At 38.5% G+C, this 17,474-nt stretch overlaps 1 protein-coding gene across 2 annotated transcripts in view; it reads right to left on the bottom strand.

The window, feature by feature from the left end:
• Exoc4 (exocyst complex component 4) overlaps window positions 1–17,474 on the bottom strand; it is a 711,882-nt gene that overhangs the window by 652,845 nt on the left and 41,563 nt on the right. For both annotated transcript variants that reach the window (XM_021189789.2, XM_029535373.1), the window contains exons 4-5: window positions 10,773–10,957; window positions 2,294–2,403 (exon numbers count right to left, since the gene is read on the bottom strand). In XM_021189789.2, coding sequence (XP_021045448.1) covers window positions 2,294–2,403; window positions 10,773–10,957 — 295 coding nt within the window. The remainder of the gene's footprint in view (window positions 1–2,293; window positions 2,404–10,772; window positions 10,958–17,474) is intronic.

The raw sequence follows: 17,474 nt of genomic DNA, 5'->3' as shown, positions 1-17,474 counted from the left end.
AGGAAGGAAGGAAGGAAGGAAGGAAGGAAGGGAGGGAGGGAGGGAGGGGGGAAGGAGAAGAGAGAGAGAAAGAAAGAAAGAAAGAAAGAAAGAAAGAAAGAAAGAAAGAAAGAAAGAAAGAAAAAAGAAAGAAAGAGGTAAATGTAATAATTCACATATCAGCTATTCAAGTAAAGCACTTAAAACACTGCTTTACACATAGCAGACAATAAACACTTCTTAGCCTACACCGTTACTGACATGAATCAATACTATAACTTTACCTTCTCTCATAGGAAAGTCATGAAAGCAACAGTATCCAAAAAAGTCCAGGAAATAAACCCTTCTAAAAAGAAAGATTTGTACATATATCTAAATGTAGCTTCCACTTAAGCTAGCATGAGACTCTTCCAGAGTTTCCAAATTAACACCGCAGTCACTGTGGGAACAAGAATTCTACTACATGACATTGTTAATTCCAGGACTAACAAAATAAAGCATTCAACAGAAAGTAAAAGCTGCCTTATTAAACATAGTAAATGTGGCAAGCTGTCTTAGTCAAGGTTTCTATTCCTGGACAAAACATCATGACCAAGAAGCAAGTTGGGGAGGAAAGGATTCAGCTTACACTTCCACATTGCCGTTCATCACTGAATGAAGTCAGGACTGGAACTCAAGCAGGTCAGGAAGCAGGAGCTGATGCAGAGGCCATGGAGGGATGTTCTTTACTGGCTTGCTTCCCTTGCCTTGCTCAGCCTGCTCTCTTATAGAACCAAGACTACCAGCCCAGAGATGGCACCACCCACAAGGGGACCTCCCCCCTTGATCACTAATTGAGAAAATGCCTTGCAGTTGGATCTTGTGGAGGCATTTCCCCAAGTGAAGCTCCTTTCTCTGTGATAACTCCAGCCTGTGTCAAGTTGAAACAAAACTAGCCAGTATACAAGCTATATTTGGAATGTTGTCAGTTTCTTTGAAATGTATATAGCACCTTCATTTTACAAGGAATGATCTACAATTTGTACATAAACAATTAAAATTTTACTTCACTTGGACAACAACTCAGCAACACTGAAATAAATTAACATAACAATGCTAATTGGAATAGTTTACTTAAAAATCATGAAGATATAATAATTGGCAATTTCTAAAAACGGTAAGTAAAATAGGAACCAAAACTAGCTCTGTATATTTTATTTTATACTTCTGTATTCTACAATACCTCACAGAAATATCAAAAACTCAAAGAAAGGCAACCCTATATCAGAAAGACAGACTGAGAACAAACCTCTGTAAGGTGTAACAATAACAACTAATGTTAAAGATTTAGGAGAAGTTAGAAACTAAATGAACAAAAGAAAAGAAAAAGTATAAAATAATGTATATACTTCCCTATAGCTCATATAGTACATTTGATGATGTCTTCCCTGAGACTGCTCTACATAGAGACTTGACTTTTTAGCCCTTGGAGGTGGTATGTGTTTAACCCTGACCTTGTACTCTCTCCACAGCTCATTCTTTTACCACCCCTCAGACTTATCATAAAGCCTGATGTTTGTGCAAGATGTCACTAACACCAAGCACAGAAGCACACACCTAAATAAACAGCTACACTTGGGAAGTTAAGACAGAGGATTCTAAGCCTGAGTCCAGCCTTGACTACACAAAAATACCCTGCCTCACAAAAGACACAAGAACAAAAAGAAAACATCACAAACAGCAGAAGGACGCATAAGTGGATTAAAGTCTGCAGCCTACAGATGCCAAGGACAGAATGCTTGTGTGCCAGAAAGGAGACATCCTTGAAACTGTGCTCATGACAATGGACAAATCCCAAACTTTATTCTATCCCTGAAAAACACAACAAAAGCCGAATGCTTCCTTAGTCAAGCAAGCAGCCTGGTCACCTCTAATCGATGTTACTTCTCTTTGGCTCTTGTTAGTCACCTTGAACTCAAGTTCCAATAAAAGAAACTTGTCTGACATGTTCATTATAAATGGCTTAGACTCATTTCTATTTTTTTTGCCATCTGATATCAACAGGAGCAATAAGACTATAACCAAAAAGAAAAGCATACATTCTACCAAAGAGCATTCAAATGCAGCTCAGAAAACAGTACCGCTGAAATAAAATGTATTCAAAGCTGGAATCTGCATACAGGCCAGTGAGCTGCCAGTTTTCAACCCCAATAATGCAACAGGTCCACCCAGTGGTTTTATATCTATTTCCTGTGAGGGTCCCAAAGGGCATAGCAAAGTCTTTGCCTGGCTTTCTAATATACTAAGACTAAGGCATATAATAAAAATAACTTACCACTTGAGCCTCCAGCAGCAGAATATTGAGTGGCATCAAGGAATTTTCGTGGAGTAGGGATGTTTGAAACATCAATCAGAGGACCAGGAGAGGCATCTTTGCCATGAGAACTGTGGGGAAAGCAAGCAGCAGTTACTACTTTCTCCAAAACCAACAAAAGTCCTATTTAGTGCCCAGAACTCTACACTGTGACTTCAAACACCTCACAAGTACACTGATAATGCAGCAGTTGCCACAGCTGGAGGTTTAAAGACGTCCTCTAAGAGTCCCAACTGTTTACCATAGTTATTATAAGGATATTGTGGACTGTCTAAATGGTCATCACATAATAAAATTATGCCAAGCAACTATCTGAACTCCTTTGTACTTGTAGTAAAGATTTCTTATATGTAAATAAAGTTGCAGTGACACTATGGTATGACAACTGAGGGAAGGTTTAATAGTATTAAAGCCTCATTTAAACTTATATTTTCAAGATCACTTTATACTTATTTTTCAGGAGTTTACTCCTTTGCATTGTCTTTAAAATAGACTCAGAACTTTTGACAAGTCAAGAATCACCATAAAGGCTGACTTTAATACTTTCTCAAAGATTTATTCAGCGTTATTGTTTAAATAAAGCCTAGTCTCTAATTTGAAGCTAGTAAAATAAATAAGTTGCTCAGAGATGATATAAAGTTTATAAACAGCAATTATATTTTCAAAATAAGTTCTTAATTTATAATTAACTGGGCAATGTCAAGGCAAGTACAGCTTGAGGTCTGGTCAAAGCAAACAATCCTCTAACCACACTGCCTGGACAGCAGAAGTTTCTCTAAGTCCACCCCAACAATACAAGCTACAGTTCTCACTTTCTTCCAGCCCAAAACACAGCCATAGTAACAGATCACTCACAAATTAATTCTTTCAAGGGAGAGAAGGCACAAGATAAGGGAAAACCCAAGCCCACAGGAAAGACTTCAGACAAGATGGAGGGACAGATCCAAAATGGGAACAACATTCAAACCAGCAGTTTTCAACTTTCCTAAAGCTAAGAATCTTTAATGCAGTTCTTCATTTGTGGTGGCCCCCCAGTCATAAAATGTTTTTGTTGTTACTTTATAACTGTAATTTTGCTACTGTTAAGAATCATAATGTAAACATGCAGGACATCTACTATGCAACCCTATGAAAGGGTCATTCGACCTCCAAAGAGGTGGTGACCCACATACTGCTAATCTAGACCCTCCTTCTTTGCAATATTCCCATGATGCTTCTGGAACCAAAGCACTATGTCTAAGTGTTACATTTATTCTCCTTCTCCTTCTCCTCCCTTACAATGCTGAAAATCAAGCCCCTGCTACATAAGAATATTACCTCTGAGCTATACCCCTGTTTTTCTAACTAAGGACAATATTATTCCAGAAACTTTTGGAAAAAACACTTTGTTAAAGAGTAAGGTTGTCTCTTACACTAATAGTACTTTTATTCCATGATAATGATGATGACCCATTATCCCAGGAATTGCAGATAATATGGTAGGCACTAACTTCTCCAGTTTCATTAACTAAGGTAAATGGGGACCCAGATAACTTCTGTGATGTATTAGTAGTTGGCACTGTGCTCAGTGTTGACTAGAAAGTGTGACTGAGATAAAGCAAACATCACACATTCTAGTAGACACCATCACTCCCAACTAATGTGAAACTCAATTCAGGTATATAAGTAATAGGAAATGAACTGGGATAGTTATTTCCAACTATGTCTTCTCTGTGGATACAGAACACCATCCTAAGTAACTCCCGCTCTCTATATGTTCAAAAAACCGTTGTTCGAGTCGGGCATGGTGGCGCACGCCTTTAATCCCAGCACTTGGGAGGCAGAGGCAGGTGAATTTCTGAGTTCAAGGCCAACCTAGTCTACAGAGTGAATTCCAGGACAGCCCGGGCTATACAGAGAAACCCTGTCTCGAAAAAAAAAAAAAAGAAAGAAAAAAAATTCATTGTTGCTGTTGTTGTTGTTTTTGAAATGGGGTCCTATGTAGTGAGAGTTTTGTTTTTTTAAAAAACACAGTTATATCATATGACTATGTTTTTGTTTTCATCCCAGCTGTGGGATATGGAGCTGCTTCAGACTGTCCTCAGCATTGAATTAGGTTTGTGCTTGGGGGGCAGGGGAGTGATTTTTGCCAGCTGTACATAGTTGAATTCTGGGGACTCAGGAAAGGGAGAGAGCCCCAAGAAGGCTGCTGCTAGGTTGCCGGAATTCTGGATATTCTGGACAGTGAAGACTGGACTTGCCCCAAGAATCTGACAACCCTAATCAGCAGGCAGTAGTCTATAGGGGTCTACATCCTCTTTCTCTTCTAGCACTCTTTCTCTCCTACCTAGTGTTGAGGGGTTGGAAGAAATTAGGGTGCAATAGGGGTTAAAAGGAAGGTAGAGAAATAAGAGCATCATAAAATAGCTTTTAAAAAAAAACAAAAGAAAAGAAAAGAGCAATGTGCTAACAGTCCTATTATGTAGCTAATCTCAAACTCGAGTTCCTGCCTTAGCCTCTAGAGGACTGAGTTACAATCATGTACCACTATGTCTCTTTGAGCTCTCAATTTTTTACTCTTAACTCTTCTGCTACCTGCATGGTATACCCAACAAGAGGCTGAGGTCTGCACACATCCCTAGTCCTTAGATATGCAGTCCATAAAAACAGTATAATCACTGAGGAATACAGTGCTGTTACTGAGCAATTTTGAAAAAGTTCATTTTCACTATAAATGACAGGAAAATTATATGCATAATTTATAAATATTTAAAGAACTAGAAGAGTTATTTGTATAGTAGAATAAATAAAAATATCAATGAGCAGGAAAACAGACTTATGTATAGCTGGAATACTGCCTGCCACTTCTAAAAATAAACAAGTACAGGTTGTGCCTGTATGTGAATGTTGGTATTAACACAGTGAGTGTCTAACAACAGAGTCCTGTGAGTGAGTGCTGATATGTACACACTGAGAGTGTACTGGAGTGCCTATGAGCAGAGGCTGGGATACACACACTGAGAGTGTAATAGAGTGCCTGTGTACAGATGCTAGTATACACACACTGAGAGTGTAATGGAGTACCTGTGTACAGAGGATGGTATACACACACTGAGAGTGTAATGGAGTGCCTGTGTACAGAGGATGCTGGTATACACACACTGAGAGTGTAATGGAGTACCTGTGTATAGAGGATGATGGTATACACACACTGAGTGTGTAATAGAGTACCTGTGTGCAGAGGCTGATATACACACACTGAGAGTGTAATGGAGTAACTGTGTACAGATGCTGGTATACACACACTGAGAGTGTAATGGAGTGCCTGTGTACAGAGGATGGTATCGACATACTTCTACCCACACAGACGACAAGGGATTCACTTTAGATCACAATCTACAAGTATTTTCTCAATATTAACCTAAAAATATGTTTCTGAAAAATACAGGGTAATTAATGGCTTGCTACTTTTAAAAACATAGCTGTTGAACTTTATAACCAAAGCCAGAAGGATCTTCAAATGTCAACAAATTTTTAGAAAATCAATTTATTAAAAAACTCCATTTACACCTAATATTCTTCCTCCCTCCCTTCCTCCATTTCTTTGTCTCCAAAACACACACACACACACACACACACACACACACACACACACACACACACTTTCCCTTAGGCTTTAATTTTATCCTCTGTGAACACTAATTGAATGGCAAATACCTCTGGAAATAATTTCTAGGGTTTCTCTTCGATTTCTTTTTTATCTTGTGTTTTTTAAGATAGCTCCAGCTCTCCTGGAATTCAATATGTAGACCAGGATAGCTTCAAAGAGACATCCATCTGCCTCTGCCTCCCAAGTGCTGAGGTTAAAGGTGTCTGCCACTGCTCCTGGCTTCTCTTGGATTTCTATGGAAGGACTTGGTTTCAAAAATGTCAGAGAAAGACTCCACACCTACTCATTTAACAACTATAGTCATGGAGCTCAACAGAGAGGTAGGTGCTATTACAGCATAGCACATTAAGTGGACCTTAGCTTTCATTTCAAAACAGAGAAAAGAAAAGGCCTCTTCTCACCATGCATCAGAGAGAAAATTGAAAAGATATTAATTAATTTCCTCATAGGTCTTTGAATCTGAGAGTTATTTTAGAAAACAAAATAAGTGGAAGACTCTTGAAGTTCCTAATTAATAAGAATGTTCTGAATTGTTTTATTTTGAAAGAAATATGAATAGCAGATATGCTTTAAATACACATGATAACTTTTATTTCTACCCCACACAGAATCATCCAAAGTTGGGTTGAAAACAACACAGCAATTATTGATGCATATAAATGTGTACTGTGAGTGATCATAATCAATTGTGAGCAATATGGGCTTGATTATATANACAGTAACACTGCAAGATGACAGACCTATACTACACCATGACAACAAAGCCAACCGCCACCATACTTTACCCAAACCCCACACCACCNTAATTTATCAAAGGACTTTCTGGCCACAAATTAACCACCCACCTTGCTAGGACCTTCTTCAATGCATGTTTGATTTTCAAATCCATGAAAATTGTTCTTTCATCTTTTTAAAAGACCAGTTAGAAGTCCTCTAGCTTACAAAACATTTGTTTTTAATTACAGCCTATTTCTGCTCCTTAGATTGCTAATTTGAAATCCTTGGATTAGTGTGTGTGTGTGTGTGTGTGTGTATGTATGTGTGTATGTGTACATACATATAGTTGAACCCATATATGTATATATACATGTACTTATACATATATGTATAAGTACATGTATATATATACTTGAACCCATATATATATATATATATATATATATATATATATATATGCAGATACACACACACACACACACACGTGTGTTGTGTGTGTGTGTGTGGTGTGTGTGTGTGTGTTTTCAACTTTTACAATTCCCTGGTCCAGCTCATTTGGTAGATTTGATTGTCGAAGGCAGATGGAAGTGAGTTAAGCTTTACACTATAAAATTAATAACTAAGATAGTCACCTCTATAACAGAACATCTGTTATAATAGCTGTCGAAGATCAAAGATGTTCATAAAAGTTGGTTAAATCAGACTGAGCTGCAAAATATTCATCAGAGATAATATAATGAGATGGGAATCACTAACAGTAATTCTGTATAGTTCCAAGATCTAGCTGAAAACACAGAAAGAACAGGGAGTGATTTCGAAATTAGAAAAACTGAGGAAAAAGTAGAGCCGTGTCTTCAAATGACAGACCAAAGGTGAAGAGAATATAAAATAAAGTGGAGCTGAGCTGTTTAAATAAAAAAGAAAATAAAACAAAAATAGAACTGAAAGATAAAACAAAACTTATATATAAACAGGTAAAAATGCAAACAAAAATAGAAAACAAATAACACAAAGGAATCCAAAATATGCTTTTCACACTTGAACACAAAAATAGATACCGAACCCATAGGATCTGCAGTGTTCTCTACCTGTATAGCATGTCAGAAAGGTACAAAAAAGAAAGGTCAAAGCAAGTACTGACTCAGGATACACACAGGGTGTCAAAGGATGAACTATCATTTCTGAGATGGTCCAGTAGTACATCTCAGAAATCTTACCTAATATAGAGGTCTTTCTTTATATGCTAGAGGTCATTCATTTTATGCTGTTGTGTTACAACATATAATTCATTCAGCCATGATCTTCATGATAAGCATTAAAGCTGTATTGAGTTTTGTAAGGAGCAAGGAAGTTGGATTGGGGGATGCCCCTTTTTGTACCCCATGGAGTATGATCTTGAAACAGAGTTAGGATTTAACATAGCTAGAATTTCAGGCATGCTGTACTACACCAATCATAGTTACATGGATTTAACAATAATGTCACAGCAAACATCCTACTATATATATTTTCATAAACTTGTAATATTTTAAATAGGATATGAACTAAGAAATGGGGTTTCATGGTTAAACCTCATTTCCTAAAAAGGCATATTGGTTATTCAACCAAAGAGAAGAAACTATTCATTTTTCCCACTCTTACCAAGATAGCACACTATGGATGTCTTTGGCTGTCTGATGATCAAAAGGCCATACTTGATTTCTCAAGTCTGTATTTCTCTAATCATGATATGTCTGTATCTATTTAAGGTTTGTTTAAAAAAATTGCATCCTTTCTCTTTTAGAAAAAGAGAAAGTTTCCCACTTTAGAGAGGGAACCTTTCTACATATTTTTTAAGTCTATGTTTTAACTTTTGTTCCACTTTATTATAAATGTTTTCAGTTTTGAAATAAATTATTTAACATTATTATTTATGAATTTTCTGATTGCTTAGAAAAGCCTGCTCCACATATACTCTTGTATATTAATGCCTACCACGATTTATCACGTCACATAATTTTTATATCTGGCTAGAACACTTTGTATATAAAAGATAGGTATCTAAATTTATTTCTGTGAATCGTAAGCTTGGTTTCAGAACTCTACTTTGTCCCAGCAATGTCTCCACTTGCACTCTGTGTTCTGCTTTGAGTAGTATTATAATATACATGAATGTCACATGAAGAACGCCTCCATCAGAACTTCCTTTCTTCATTTTTTTTTTTTTACAATTGTTACATACTTTTTCTTCTTAGTAGACTTCAGATGTGACAGTATCAAACATATCAACCGGGTTTAAATGGATCAGGCATCTATGTGCTGGGAGACAGCCAGACTTCCCGTTTGTCCATTTCTTCAAAATCCAGCTTTTACTATGTCTCCCTCTTCTCCCTCCCTCCCTCCCTCCTTTTCTCCTTTCTTTTCTTCTTCTGCCTTCCCACCAGAGATCTTTGTTTTATTTATTCCATTTCATTCTGTGTATGTATAGAATGTACACACCATGTATGCAAGGATGTGTGCACAGGCACATGGAGGCCAGAGGGTGATGTCAAATGTCTTCCTCAGTTGCTTCTCTGCCTTCTATTATTTGAAATAGGATCTCTCATGGAACAGAAATATAACTGCTTTGGCTATGTTGACTGGCCAGCAAATTCCTGACATGTCTGCCTCTGTCCCAAGTGCTGGGGCTACAGACACACACACCTTAGTCTGGTTTTTATAAGGATGCTGGAGATTTGAACTTGGGTCCTCTCACTCTTATAACAAATGCTCTGAGTAAGTAAGCGATCTTCCTAACTATAATTTTGTTGTTTGTTTGTTTTGTTTGTTTGTTTTGTTTTTAGACGGTGTTCTCACTCTTTAGCTAGCCTAGAATTTATTATGTAACCAACCAATCTGCAGCCCATTCAAAAATTTCAGTCTTTCATATGTGGTATCAAAGTAGAAATGGTGATACTAAAATGGAAATGTCTAAGTGGATGCAGAAATAGGGATGGAGATGAAGGGTGGGAGGGAGAATTAACAAAAATGAGGGATGTATGATAAAAGTCACAGAACTCTATTATTTTCTAAGATAATTTTAAAATATAAGAAAAAACAGGACTGTCTATGAATATTCTAATTACAATTTCTGAACCTCTGATTATTCTGTTCACACTGTCACCAACAGAATACACTACAAAAAAGGTAACTGACAGTAACTCATTCACATCGAGTCTTAAAGTAACTCTGGAGTACAAAACTCTGTAGCTCAATATATGGGCCTAGCAGTTTGTCTACTCCCCATTTGCCAGACAGAAGTAGAACTTTCTCTTTCAATGTCCAGTCTCTGGTTACACAGAGGCACCACCTAGCACAGGACACCACCCAGCATGCACTGCTTCCCGTGCTCTCCTAGTATACAGCTGGATAAAAAGGCGTAAATGTGTACATTTCAGTAGACAGCGCATGGCCGACCTTCTGAAAAGCTCTTACACTCTCTCTAGGAATATAAGAAGGACAGCCATTATGTGCAGCAGTCACACAACTGCAGTGACCGACTATCTGAAAGATCTAGCCTGACCCCACTCCATATTTACACTAACTTAATGGTTTTCCTGAGCCTACCTGGACTGGAAAACATACAGCTGTGCTACAAGTCAAGGATTCAAAGCCAGGTTTCTTCCTTAAACTTTTCCTGAGCTCCTCCAGAACAAATCAGCTAAAGCTGAGAAGACCCTACTAAATCCTCAACTTCATTTCGTAGATCTCAGTATCTCTATCATCGATGACTTCACTGTTTGACTGAAGTTCTTCCTCAGTTCCTTCTGAGAGCTAAGAATGTCTCTGATCCCTAAGTAGCAACAGGCCCACAGGACATGGTCTTGCATATCCTTATATCAGGGGACCAGAACAACACACAATGAATGAATGAACAAACTGATGTTACCCTCTCCGAATATGGTATATTTTTCCATGATAAAACCTTCTATGAGTTTGGAGACGGTATATTACAGGGTAAGGAAAATGAATCACAATATTCTGGAATTCAGAGACTGTTACTTCAAATACTGTTACTGCCACAAGACGCTGTAGTAGAGGGGCCCCTTAACCAACCTCATCTTCCCCTTTTCCTTGTTACGCTGTACAACCCTGCAGGTGGATTTGATATACAGATGGCGGTGCAGTTCCTCTATGAGAACCAAGTGCAGGTTCATCTTCTTGCTGTGAAGTTCCAGCCTGAGGTCACTGAGTCCTTCCACCTGGAGCAGTGGGCCCTCCAGAGACTCCACTGCTGACACCTAGAAGGGAAAAGAAAGCCGAGTAAGTATAAGTAAGGAGTCTTGCAGCCCCATAAAGAGAAAAAGTGGGGTTTACAGTACCCTCTAAAAGGAGCAATGGGAACTGTGTGAGCAATATCAGACTACAGAGTATTGTGTGGACTAACCTACTAAGGCCCTTAAGGATTTGCTAAGATAAATACAACAAAAGAGAAAAATAAAAGAAAATCTTGACAAAGGAATGCATAAGGCATGTAAAGCAACACAGCAAAGCCATAGGTACTGTTTACTCCCACACACATTGCTTGTCCAAAATACATGTAAAATAACTACACCAATTCATATTTTCACTAGAATCTCAATGCCTACAGCTGAGATCACTTCCGGGTGGTATTTTGTTTTGTTTGGATTGTTTGTTTTGAGACAGGATCTAACTATGTGGCCCCAGGTAGCTTCAAACCCACACTCCTCTTGCCTCAGGCTTCCTAGCACTGGAATACCACACTGGCTTGAAACTAACTTCTTAATAAAAGTTTCTCCTTATAACTTACAATTAAAGCAAGGAATACCTTTTTAATAGCTTATTCTCATGGTAAGCATATGCCAGATAGCTCTGTTAGCTGAGGTCACACATGTATCTATAAAGAACCAAGCTGTCCTCATGTTCTCATATGCACAAGCATGTTTGCATGCATACTACAGGTGGGAAGTAGCAATCATGACCTCTGGGGAGAGCCTGGTCCAATCTGATTGAAAAGGGGGGACAGAAGTGGAGAACTGAAAGGTATAGTACAAAGGAGATGTTCTGAGATGACTGAGAGATTTCAAAGGCAGGAAGGACTGAATGAATGAAATCATAAAGGAATGCCTACAACAGAGAAAGGATGAAAGAGCCTGGGAAACCCAAGTGATAACTGCAAAGTGGGAAGGAACACATGAGGTGTGATAACCTTCTTTGTTTAAGTACAATTACTTCTCTATGTGAGAATGATCTTTTATATCTGGTAAGGAAAAAGGTGAAGAGCATATTATAAGTATTACTACTTAGAAGTGGGGGGAAAAGTGAAGAGGGGAACTTGAAAATGAGAAAGAAGAAAAGGTAACCGTAAGAAATCCTGATGAGAAATAAAGCTCACAAACTCCCTGAGGAATTCAGGTTCATGGCTATCCCCAGGTTAGGCTATGCTTCTTTCAGGTAGAGGTAGTTAAAGGAATAATAACACCATTTAATACAGGGTGACCTCATTAAATCTGATTATAGAGACAAAATGACCCTCAACACTAAATCATTCATATAAAAGCAATAGTTAATAAAAGTCATGAAATGAATCACATGGTGGTAGCACACACCTTTAATCCCAGTACTTGTGAGGCAGAGACAAGCGGATCTCTATGAGTTGGAGGCCAGCCTAGTCTACAAACTGAGATCCAGGACATCCAGCGCTACACAAAGAATCCCTGTCTCAAACAGAAAAGTCATGAAATGCATTGGTAACAAGAAGTACTAATCACAGATCTATAGTGGTCTAAGAAGTCACCTGAAAGCTTCTAGACAATAAATACAGAAAACTCTGTGGCTGTCAAATGCAAACCAGCCCAAAACGACTTAAAAACAATAATAATAAAGTGCAATGGCTCACCCATAAACACATGACTTGTTTTGTGATGTGCTGTAATCAAATGTCAGCAGCAAATAAGTTTTCCTTAAGTTTAAAGCAGGAAAGAATCAAAGAGTGGAAGATTGACAAGCCCTGGGCCAGTTCTGCCCTCTGAAGCCTGCCCATACAATCTCACACTGACTTGCAACTGCCCCTGCTATGACAGCCCCTGGGCCCTGGGCAACCTGCCAGTAATTCCAAATGGAAAGGCAGACTCTTAAAATGACCAAAGTGTCCCCAAGGGAGGAAAAGCAACAACAAATTCATTTATACTCACGCCCTAAAATGGATTTTAACTCAAGTCTCTAGTGAAGAAAAGAGGACACATTAACCTTCAGTGACATCTAGATCCAGAAAATAAAAAATAATTTGGTAAACCACTGGCCCATCGTGTAGCCTTATTCCTCAAGGTAATTAAATCCAACCAAAATAGTTAAGCTTAAAAACCACCCACTGCACAGTCACACTTGATTTGCTTGTAGGAATTCACATGAAGAGATTTAATTCATATCCCGAACACAAACTCACATAACAATGACAACTTCCAAAGCCCTTCAATCAAAAATAAATAAATAAATAAACTTCAGGTAAAAACAACACTATGCCTGGCAAACAGTATTCACAGAAATTATTTTTAACAGTACCTACTTATTCAATACAGCATTTGAGCAAGTGTTCTTCAGGACACCACTGTAGTCATTTAAACAAGTTTTCTGACTATGTTCCCTTGAAACCAAATATAATCTGTATACACATGCACATACACACACAAGGGTAGTCCTTGAACTTCAAACTTTACAAATCTCAACATCAAGGAAAATGGAGAGCAGTGCCGGTGGTGATGTGAACAGGAATAGCCACATAGGCTCGGGGGCTTCCAAGTTAGGGCTCCAGCTAGTGGGACTGCTTAAGAAGGACTGGTAAGTGTGGCCCCTTGGAGGACAGTGTCCCTGGAAGTGTGCTTTACGGTTTCAAAGGTCCATACCAGGCTCATTTTCATTCTCTCCCTACCTGCAACTTGTGGATCAAATGTGTGCTGTCATCTATGTCTGCAGTGCCATGCCTTCCTGCCAGCAGCCATGCATCCTGGTAAACTAGGGTATTGTGACAGACCTGACCAAGCTGCTGTTTAGAATATGGAAGATTTGGGGACTTTCGATTAGAAAAAAACAGATGAATGCTGTAAGCAGGGCTTAATGAACCACCCTAGCAGAAACATGGAAGAGAGTGGTACTGAGAGCAAAGTAGACCATGGAAGCCCAGCTCAAGAGGTTTCAGAGGAGAGGAATATTTAAGAGGCCATTCTTGTGATATTTTGACAAAGAACAAAGGGCTGCTTTTTGCCCTGTCCTTAGAATCTGCTAGAGACTAAATTGAAGTTTTAGATTGATTGCTTTGGCAGAAGAAATTTCAAGATAGCATAGTACTGACTGTGGCACATGGCTATTAGTGATCACTCTTAATACAGATACACAATGAAAAGCGGCAAGTGGGGCAAAATAAAACATAAAATGTACAATTTAAGAAGAAAGGGAACAGCTGAAAATGTAATAGTAGTTTAAAAAAAAAAAAAAAAAAAAAAAAGCCTAATGCTAAATGAAACAGAGGATGATCTCAGGACAAGACCAGACCCAGTTAATCCTGAAAGCTCAACACCCTAAGCAACAAGGAAAGCTTATTGCAAATGTTATTCAAGGAGGAGGCCAGGACTCCAGCGCCAGCAAGCAGAATTTGGCAGATTTGGTCAGGTGATTCTGGATTTAGAGTGAAGAGGATATAGGAAACGGGTTGTATAGTCTTCTACTCCAGTCAAGGAGAGCCACTAAGGCCAGACCTGTGACAAGGAAGGCCCAGAGAAACTATTACTTGAAGCTGTGAAACTGAACTGAAGCCTAGACTGCATAGGAGACCCAAGATGTTGGAGGTGCAGAGCTATGAAGTAGCTGCCAAAGACTGGAGTTTGCCCTGCTGGACTTGAGTGTTGCTTTGGGCTAGGACTCCCTACATGCTCCTTTTCCTCCTTTTCAGAATAGCAATGTGTATTATGTGCTATTGTATGTTGGAAGTATGTAAGTTGCTTTTTTATTTTTCTAAGATTTGTTTTTTTTATTTTTCTAAGATTTGTTTATTTATGTATATGAGTGCTTCGTCTGCATGTACACATGTACGTTTATCTGTATGCCAGAACAGGAGTCAGATCCCATTACAGATGGTTGTGAGCTACCATATAGTTGCTGGGAATTGAACTCATGACCTCTGGAAGAGCAGCCAAAGCTCTTAACAGCTAAGCTATCTCTCTAGCCACACTTCTTTTATTTGTATAGCGGTTACAGTAACCCCTTATGAAACTGCCTTGAGTTTCAGAGGAGACTGTGGACATTGAACTTTTGAAACAGTATTGAGACAGAAAGACTATGGAGACCTTTGAAGTTTAACTGAATGCATTTTGCATGTGATACAAGCCTATGAGGCCCAGGGAATGGAAGGTGATGGTTTGAACGAGAATGGCTCCATAGGCTCATTCATTGAATGCTTGGTTCCCAATTAGTGGAATTGTTGGGAGGATTACTAGATATGGCATGGTTCAAGAAAGTATGTCACTCGAGTGGGCATCAAGTTTTCAAAAGTTCATGCCAGGCCCAGTTTTTCTCTTTTTGCCTGAAACTTTCTTATCAGATTTGAGCTCTCAGATACTGCTCCAGCATAATGCCTACCTGTCTACGACCATGCTCCCTGTCATAATAATCATAAACTAACCCTCTGTAACTGTAAGCAAGCCCCCAGTTAAACAGTTCCTTTTATAGGTAGCCTCGGTCATGGAATTTCATCACAACAATAGAAGAGTAACAGTCTCTTATGACTATAAAATAAATAAATAAATAAATAAATAAATGCATGCCGCAATTGTTTTATTCTGGAGACTTCAAAGTGCATTCACAAAGTTAAAATCCCAGAAGTCAAACAAGCTTTTTGGAATATAGAAAATGGCCATTGTATAAATTAGCTCACTGGGTAAATCAGACAATTTTCCCATCACACAGATGAAACACCTGAGTTAAACAACTTCCAGGAGGAAAGTTTTATTTTCACTCATGGTTTCAGAGGTTTCAGTCCTTGAGGACAGAATCCTTTTGCTCTGGGCTTGGGTCAGCACCAAACATATGGCAGAAGCATGAGAAAGAAAATAAGTTCTCACCTCACAAAGCCAAGAAGCCAAGAAGCCAATGTTCTGATCCAGGGCACCTCACCCCAAAGATCTAATGTATTTCTACCAAGTCCCACCTCCTGCGCTTTCTACCACCCAGGAATGCATCACAGGCTGGTGGTCCTCAGGATATGGGCCTCTGAGGGAGTGGGTTGACATGGATCACTCATCAAATAACACACCAATGAAGCAGTAACAAGGTTTTCAGATACTGCTGTATTAGAGATGCAAGAAATTGGCTTGAGGAGGTCAGAATCATCAAAATTGGATTCATAAGTATGGCAGTCAACACTGAATAATGTCACAAAGCATATTAAAATTATAAAACTAGACAGACAGCATTCAGAATGTAGATAATTAGCAAATGTCTAAGCATCTCTTCATAGCACCGATCTTGTATTTTCATACCTGAAGTAGACTTAATAAACGCCTAGAATTCTCCAACACACATCATTCCTTAAAGTTAGATTATTACATATTGAAAAGAATCAACTAAAAATATTTGAATTTTTCTTCCATACATATTTTTTAAATAAATTTCATAGTAAATAAAAACGAAACTACAAGCAGGAAACTTTAAGTACTTCTTGGAGAATTTTGTACATATTCACCCTCAATCTCTGAACTCATCCTAAATCCATCCCCCTTCCCATCCGACCCAACACTGCATCCTTTCCATCCCCTCCCCACCATCAAGGCCACATAGTATTCTCAAATATTCTTGGATGTGTGGCTACCAGTGGAGCATGATCAACTTATCAGAGGTTACACTCAAGATAAAACTCACTCTTCCTCTCTCAGCAGCTAAGATTTGCTAGTAGCTCTTTCATTAGAGGTGGAACTTCATGCCTATCTCATCTTTCATGCTGGAATTTGATCCGGTTTAGGCTTGCAAAGAGCTGGTGCATGGTGTCATAACCACCATGAGCAGATATGTGCAGCTACCCTGCTGGGGACCTTTACCCAATCCAACAGGATGTCAGTTTCCTAGTCAGCAAGGTTAGGAACTCGTCATAAAGATAATAAACTAGTTTAGAGTAAAAGCCATATTTCCTTTAAGATTATAAAAATAAGCAACATTTTCAAAATGTTTTAAGAAATGACACTGAATAGGACAGCATGTCATTCAATATAGAATACTATTCATGTTTTTTAAAAAAAAATAATAATTTAAAAAACATTTCTCTACAACACACAAACTAGGCCAAATGTACAATTACCAAACCAAAAGTTCAAAAGCTTTTACCTGGTGGTAGCATCTATGGCTACAATAAATGAAGGTATTTGCAATGAAATGGAGTGGGCTACTGAACCATAGTTATGCCATCTCATGAAAATATGCCTAAGAATACTTTAAATGCTAAACTCTCTTGTGTAAAACTGGTCTCTGGAGCAGTCCTAAATTCCTAGACACTGTGACCTGAGTTAAAGGTTAACTGCCTGATCATTTAACTGCTCTCTCTGTTTCTATAGACAAGGCTTGCTTGCTGTAATGTTCATAGCTGCTTTTCCATAAGCATCACAACTGTGGGTTTTGACCTTAAAAACTTGAATCAGCTGGAGATCAAGGCTTTTTCCTGCTAATCTGCTTGAAACAGTCACACTAGAAACTAATGAAGACTCCACTGAACTTCTTCACACCTCTCTAGGGGGTTTTTCTCCTCAGATATCCATA

The sequence above is a fragment of the Mus pahari genome, chromosome 2 (genome assembly GCF_900095145.1).
Source record: "Mus pahari chromosome 2, PAHARI_EIJ_v1.1, whole genome shotgun sequence".
NCBI classification, from domain to species: Eukaryota; Metazoa; Chordata; class Mammalia; order Rodentia; family Muridae; genus Mus; species Mus pahari.
This window is presented reverse-complemented; position numbering and strand designations above follow the sequence as displayed.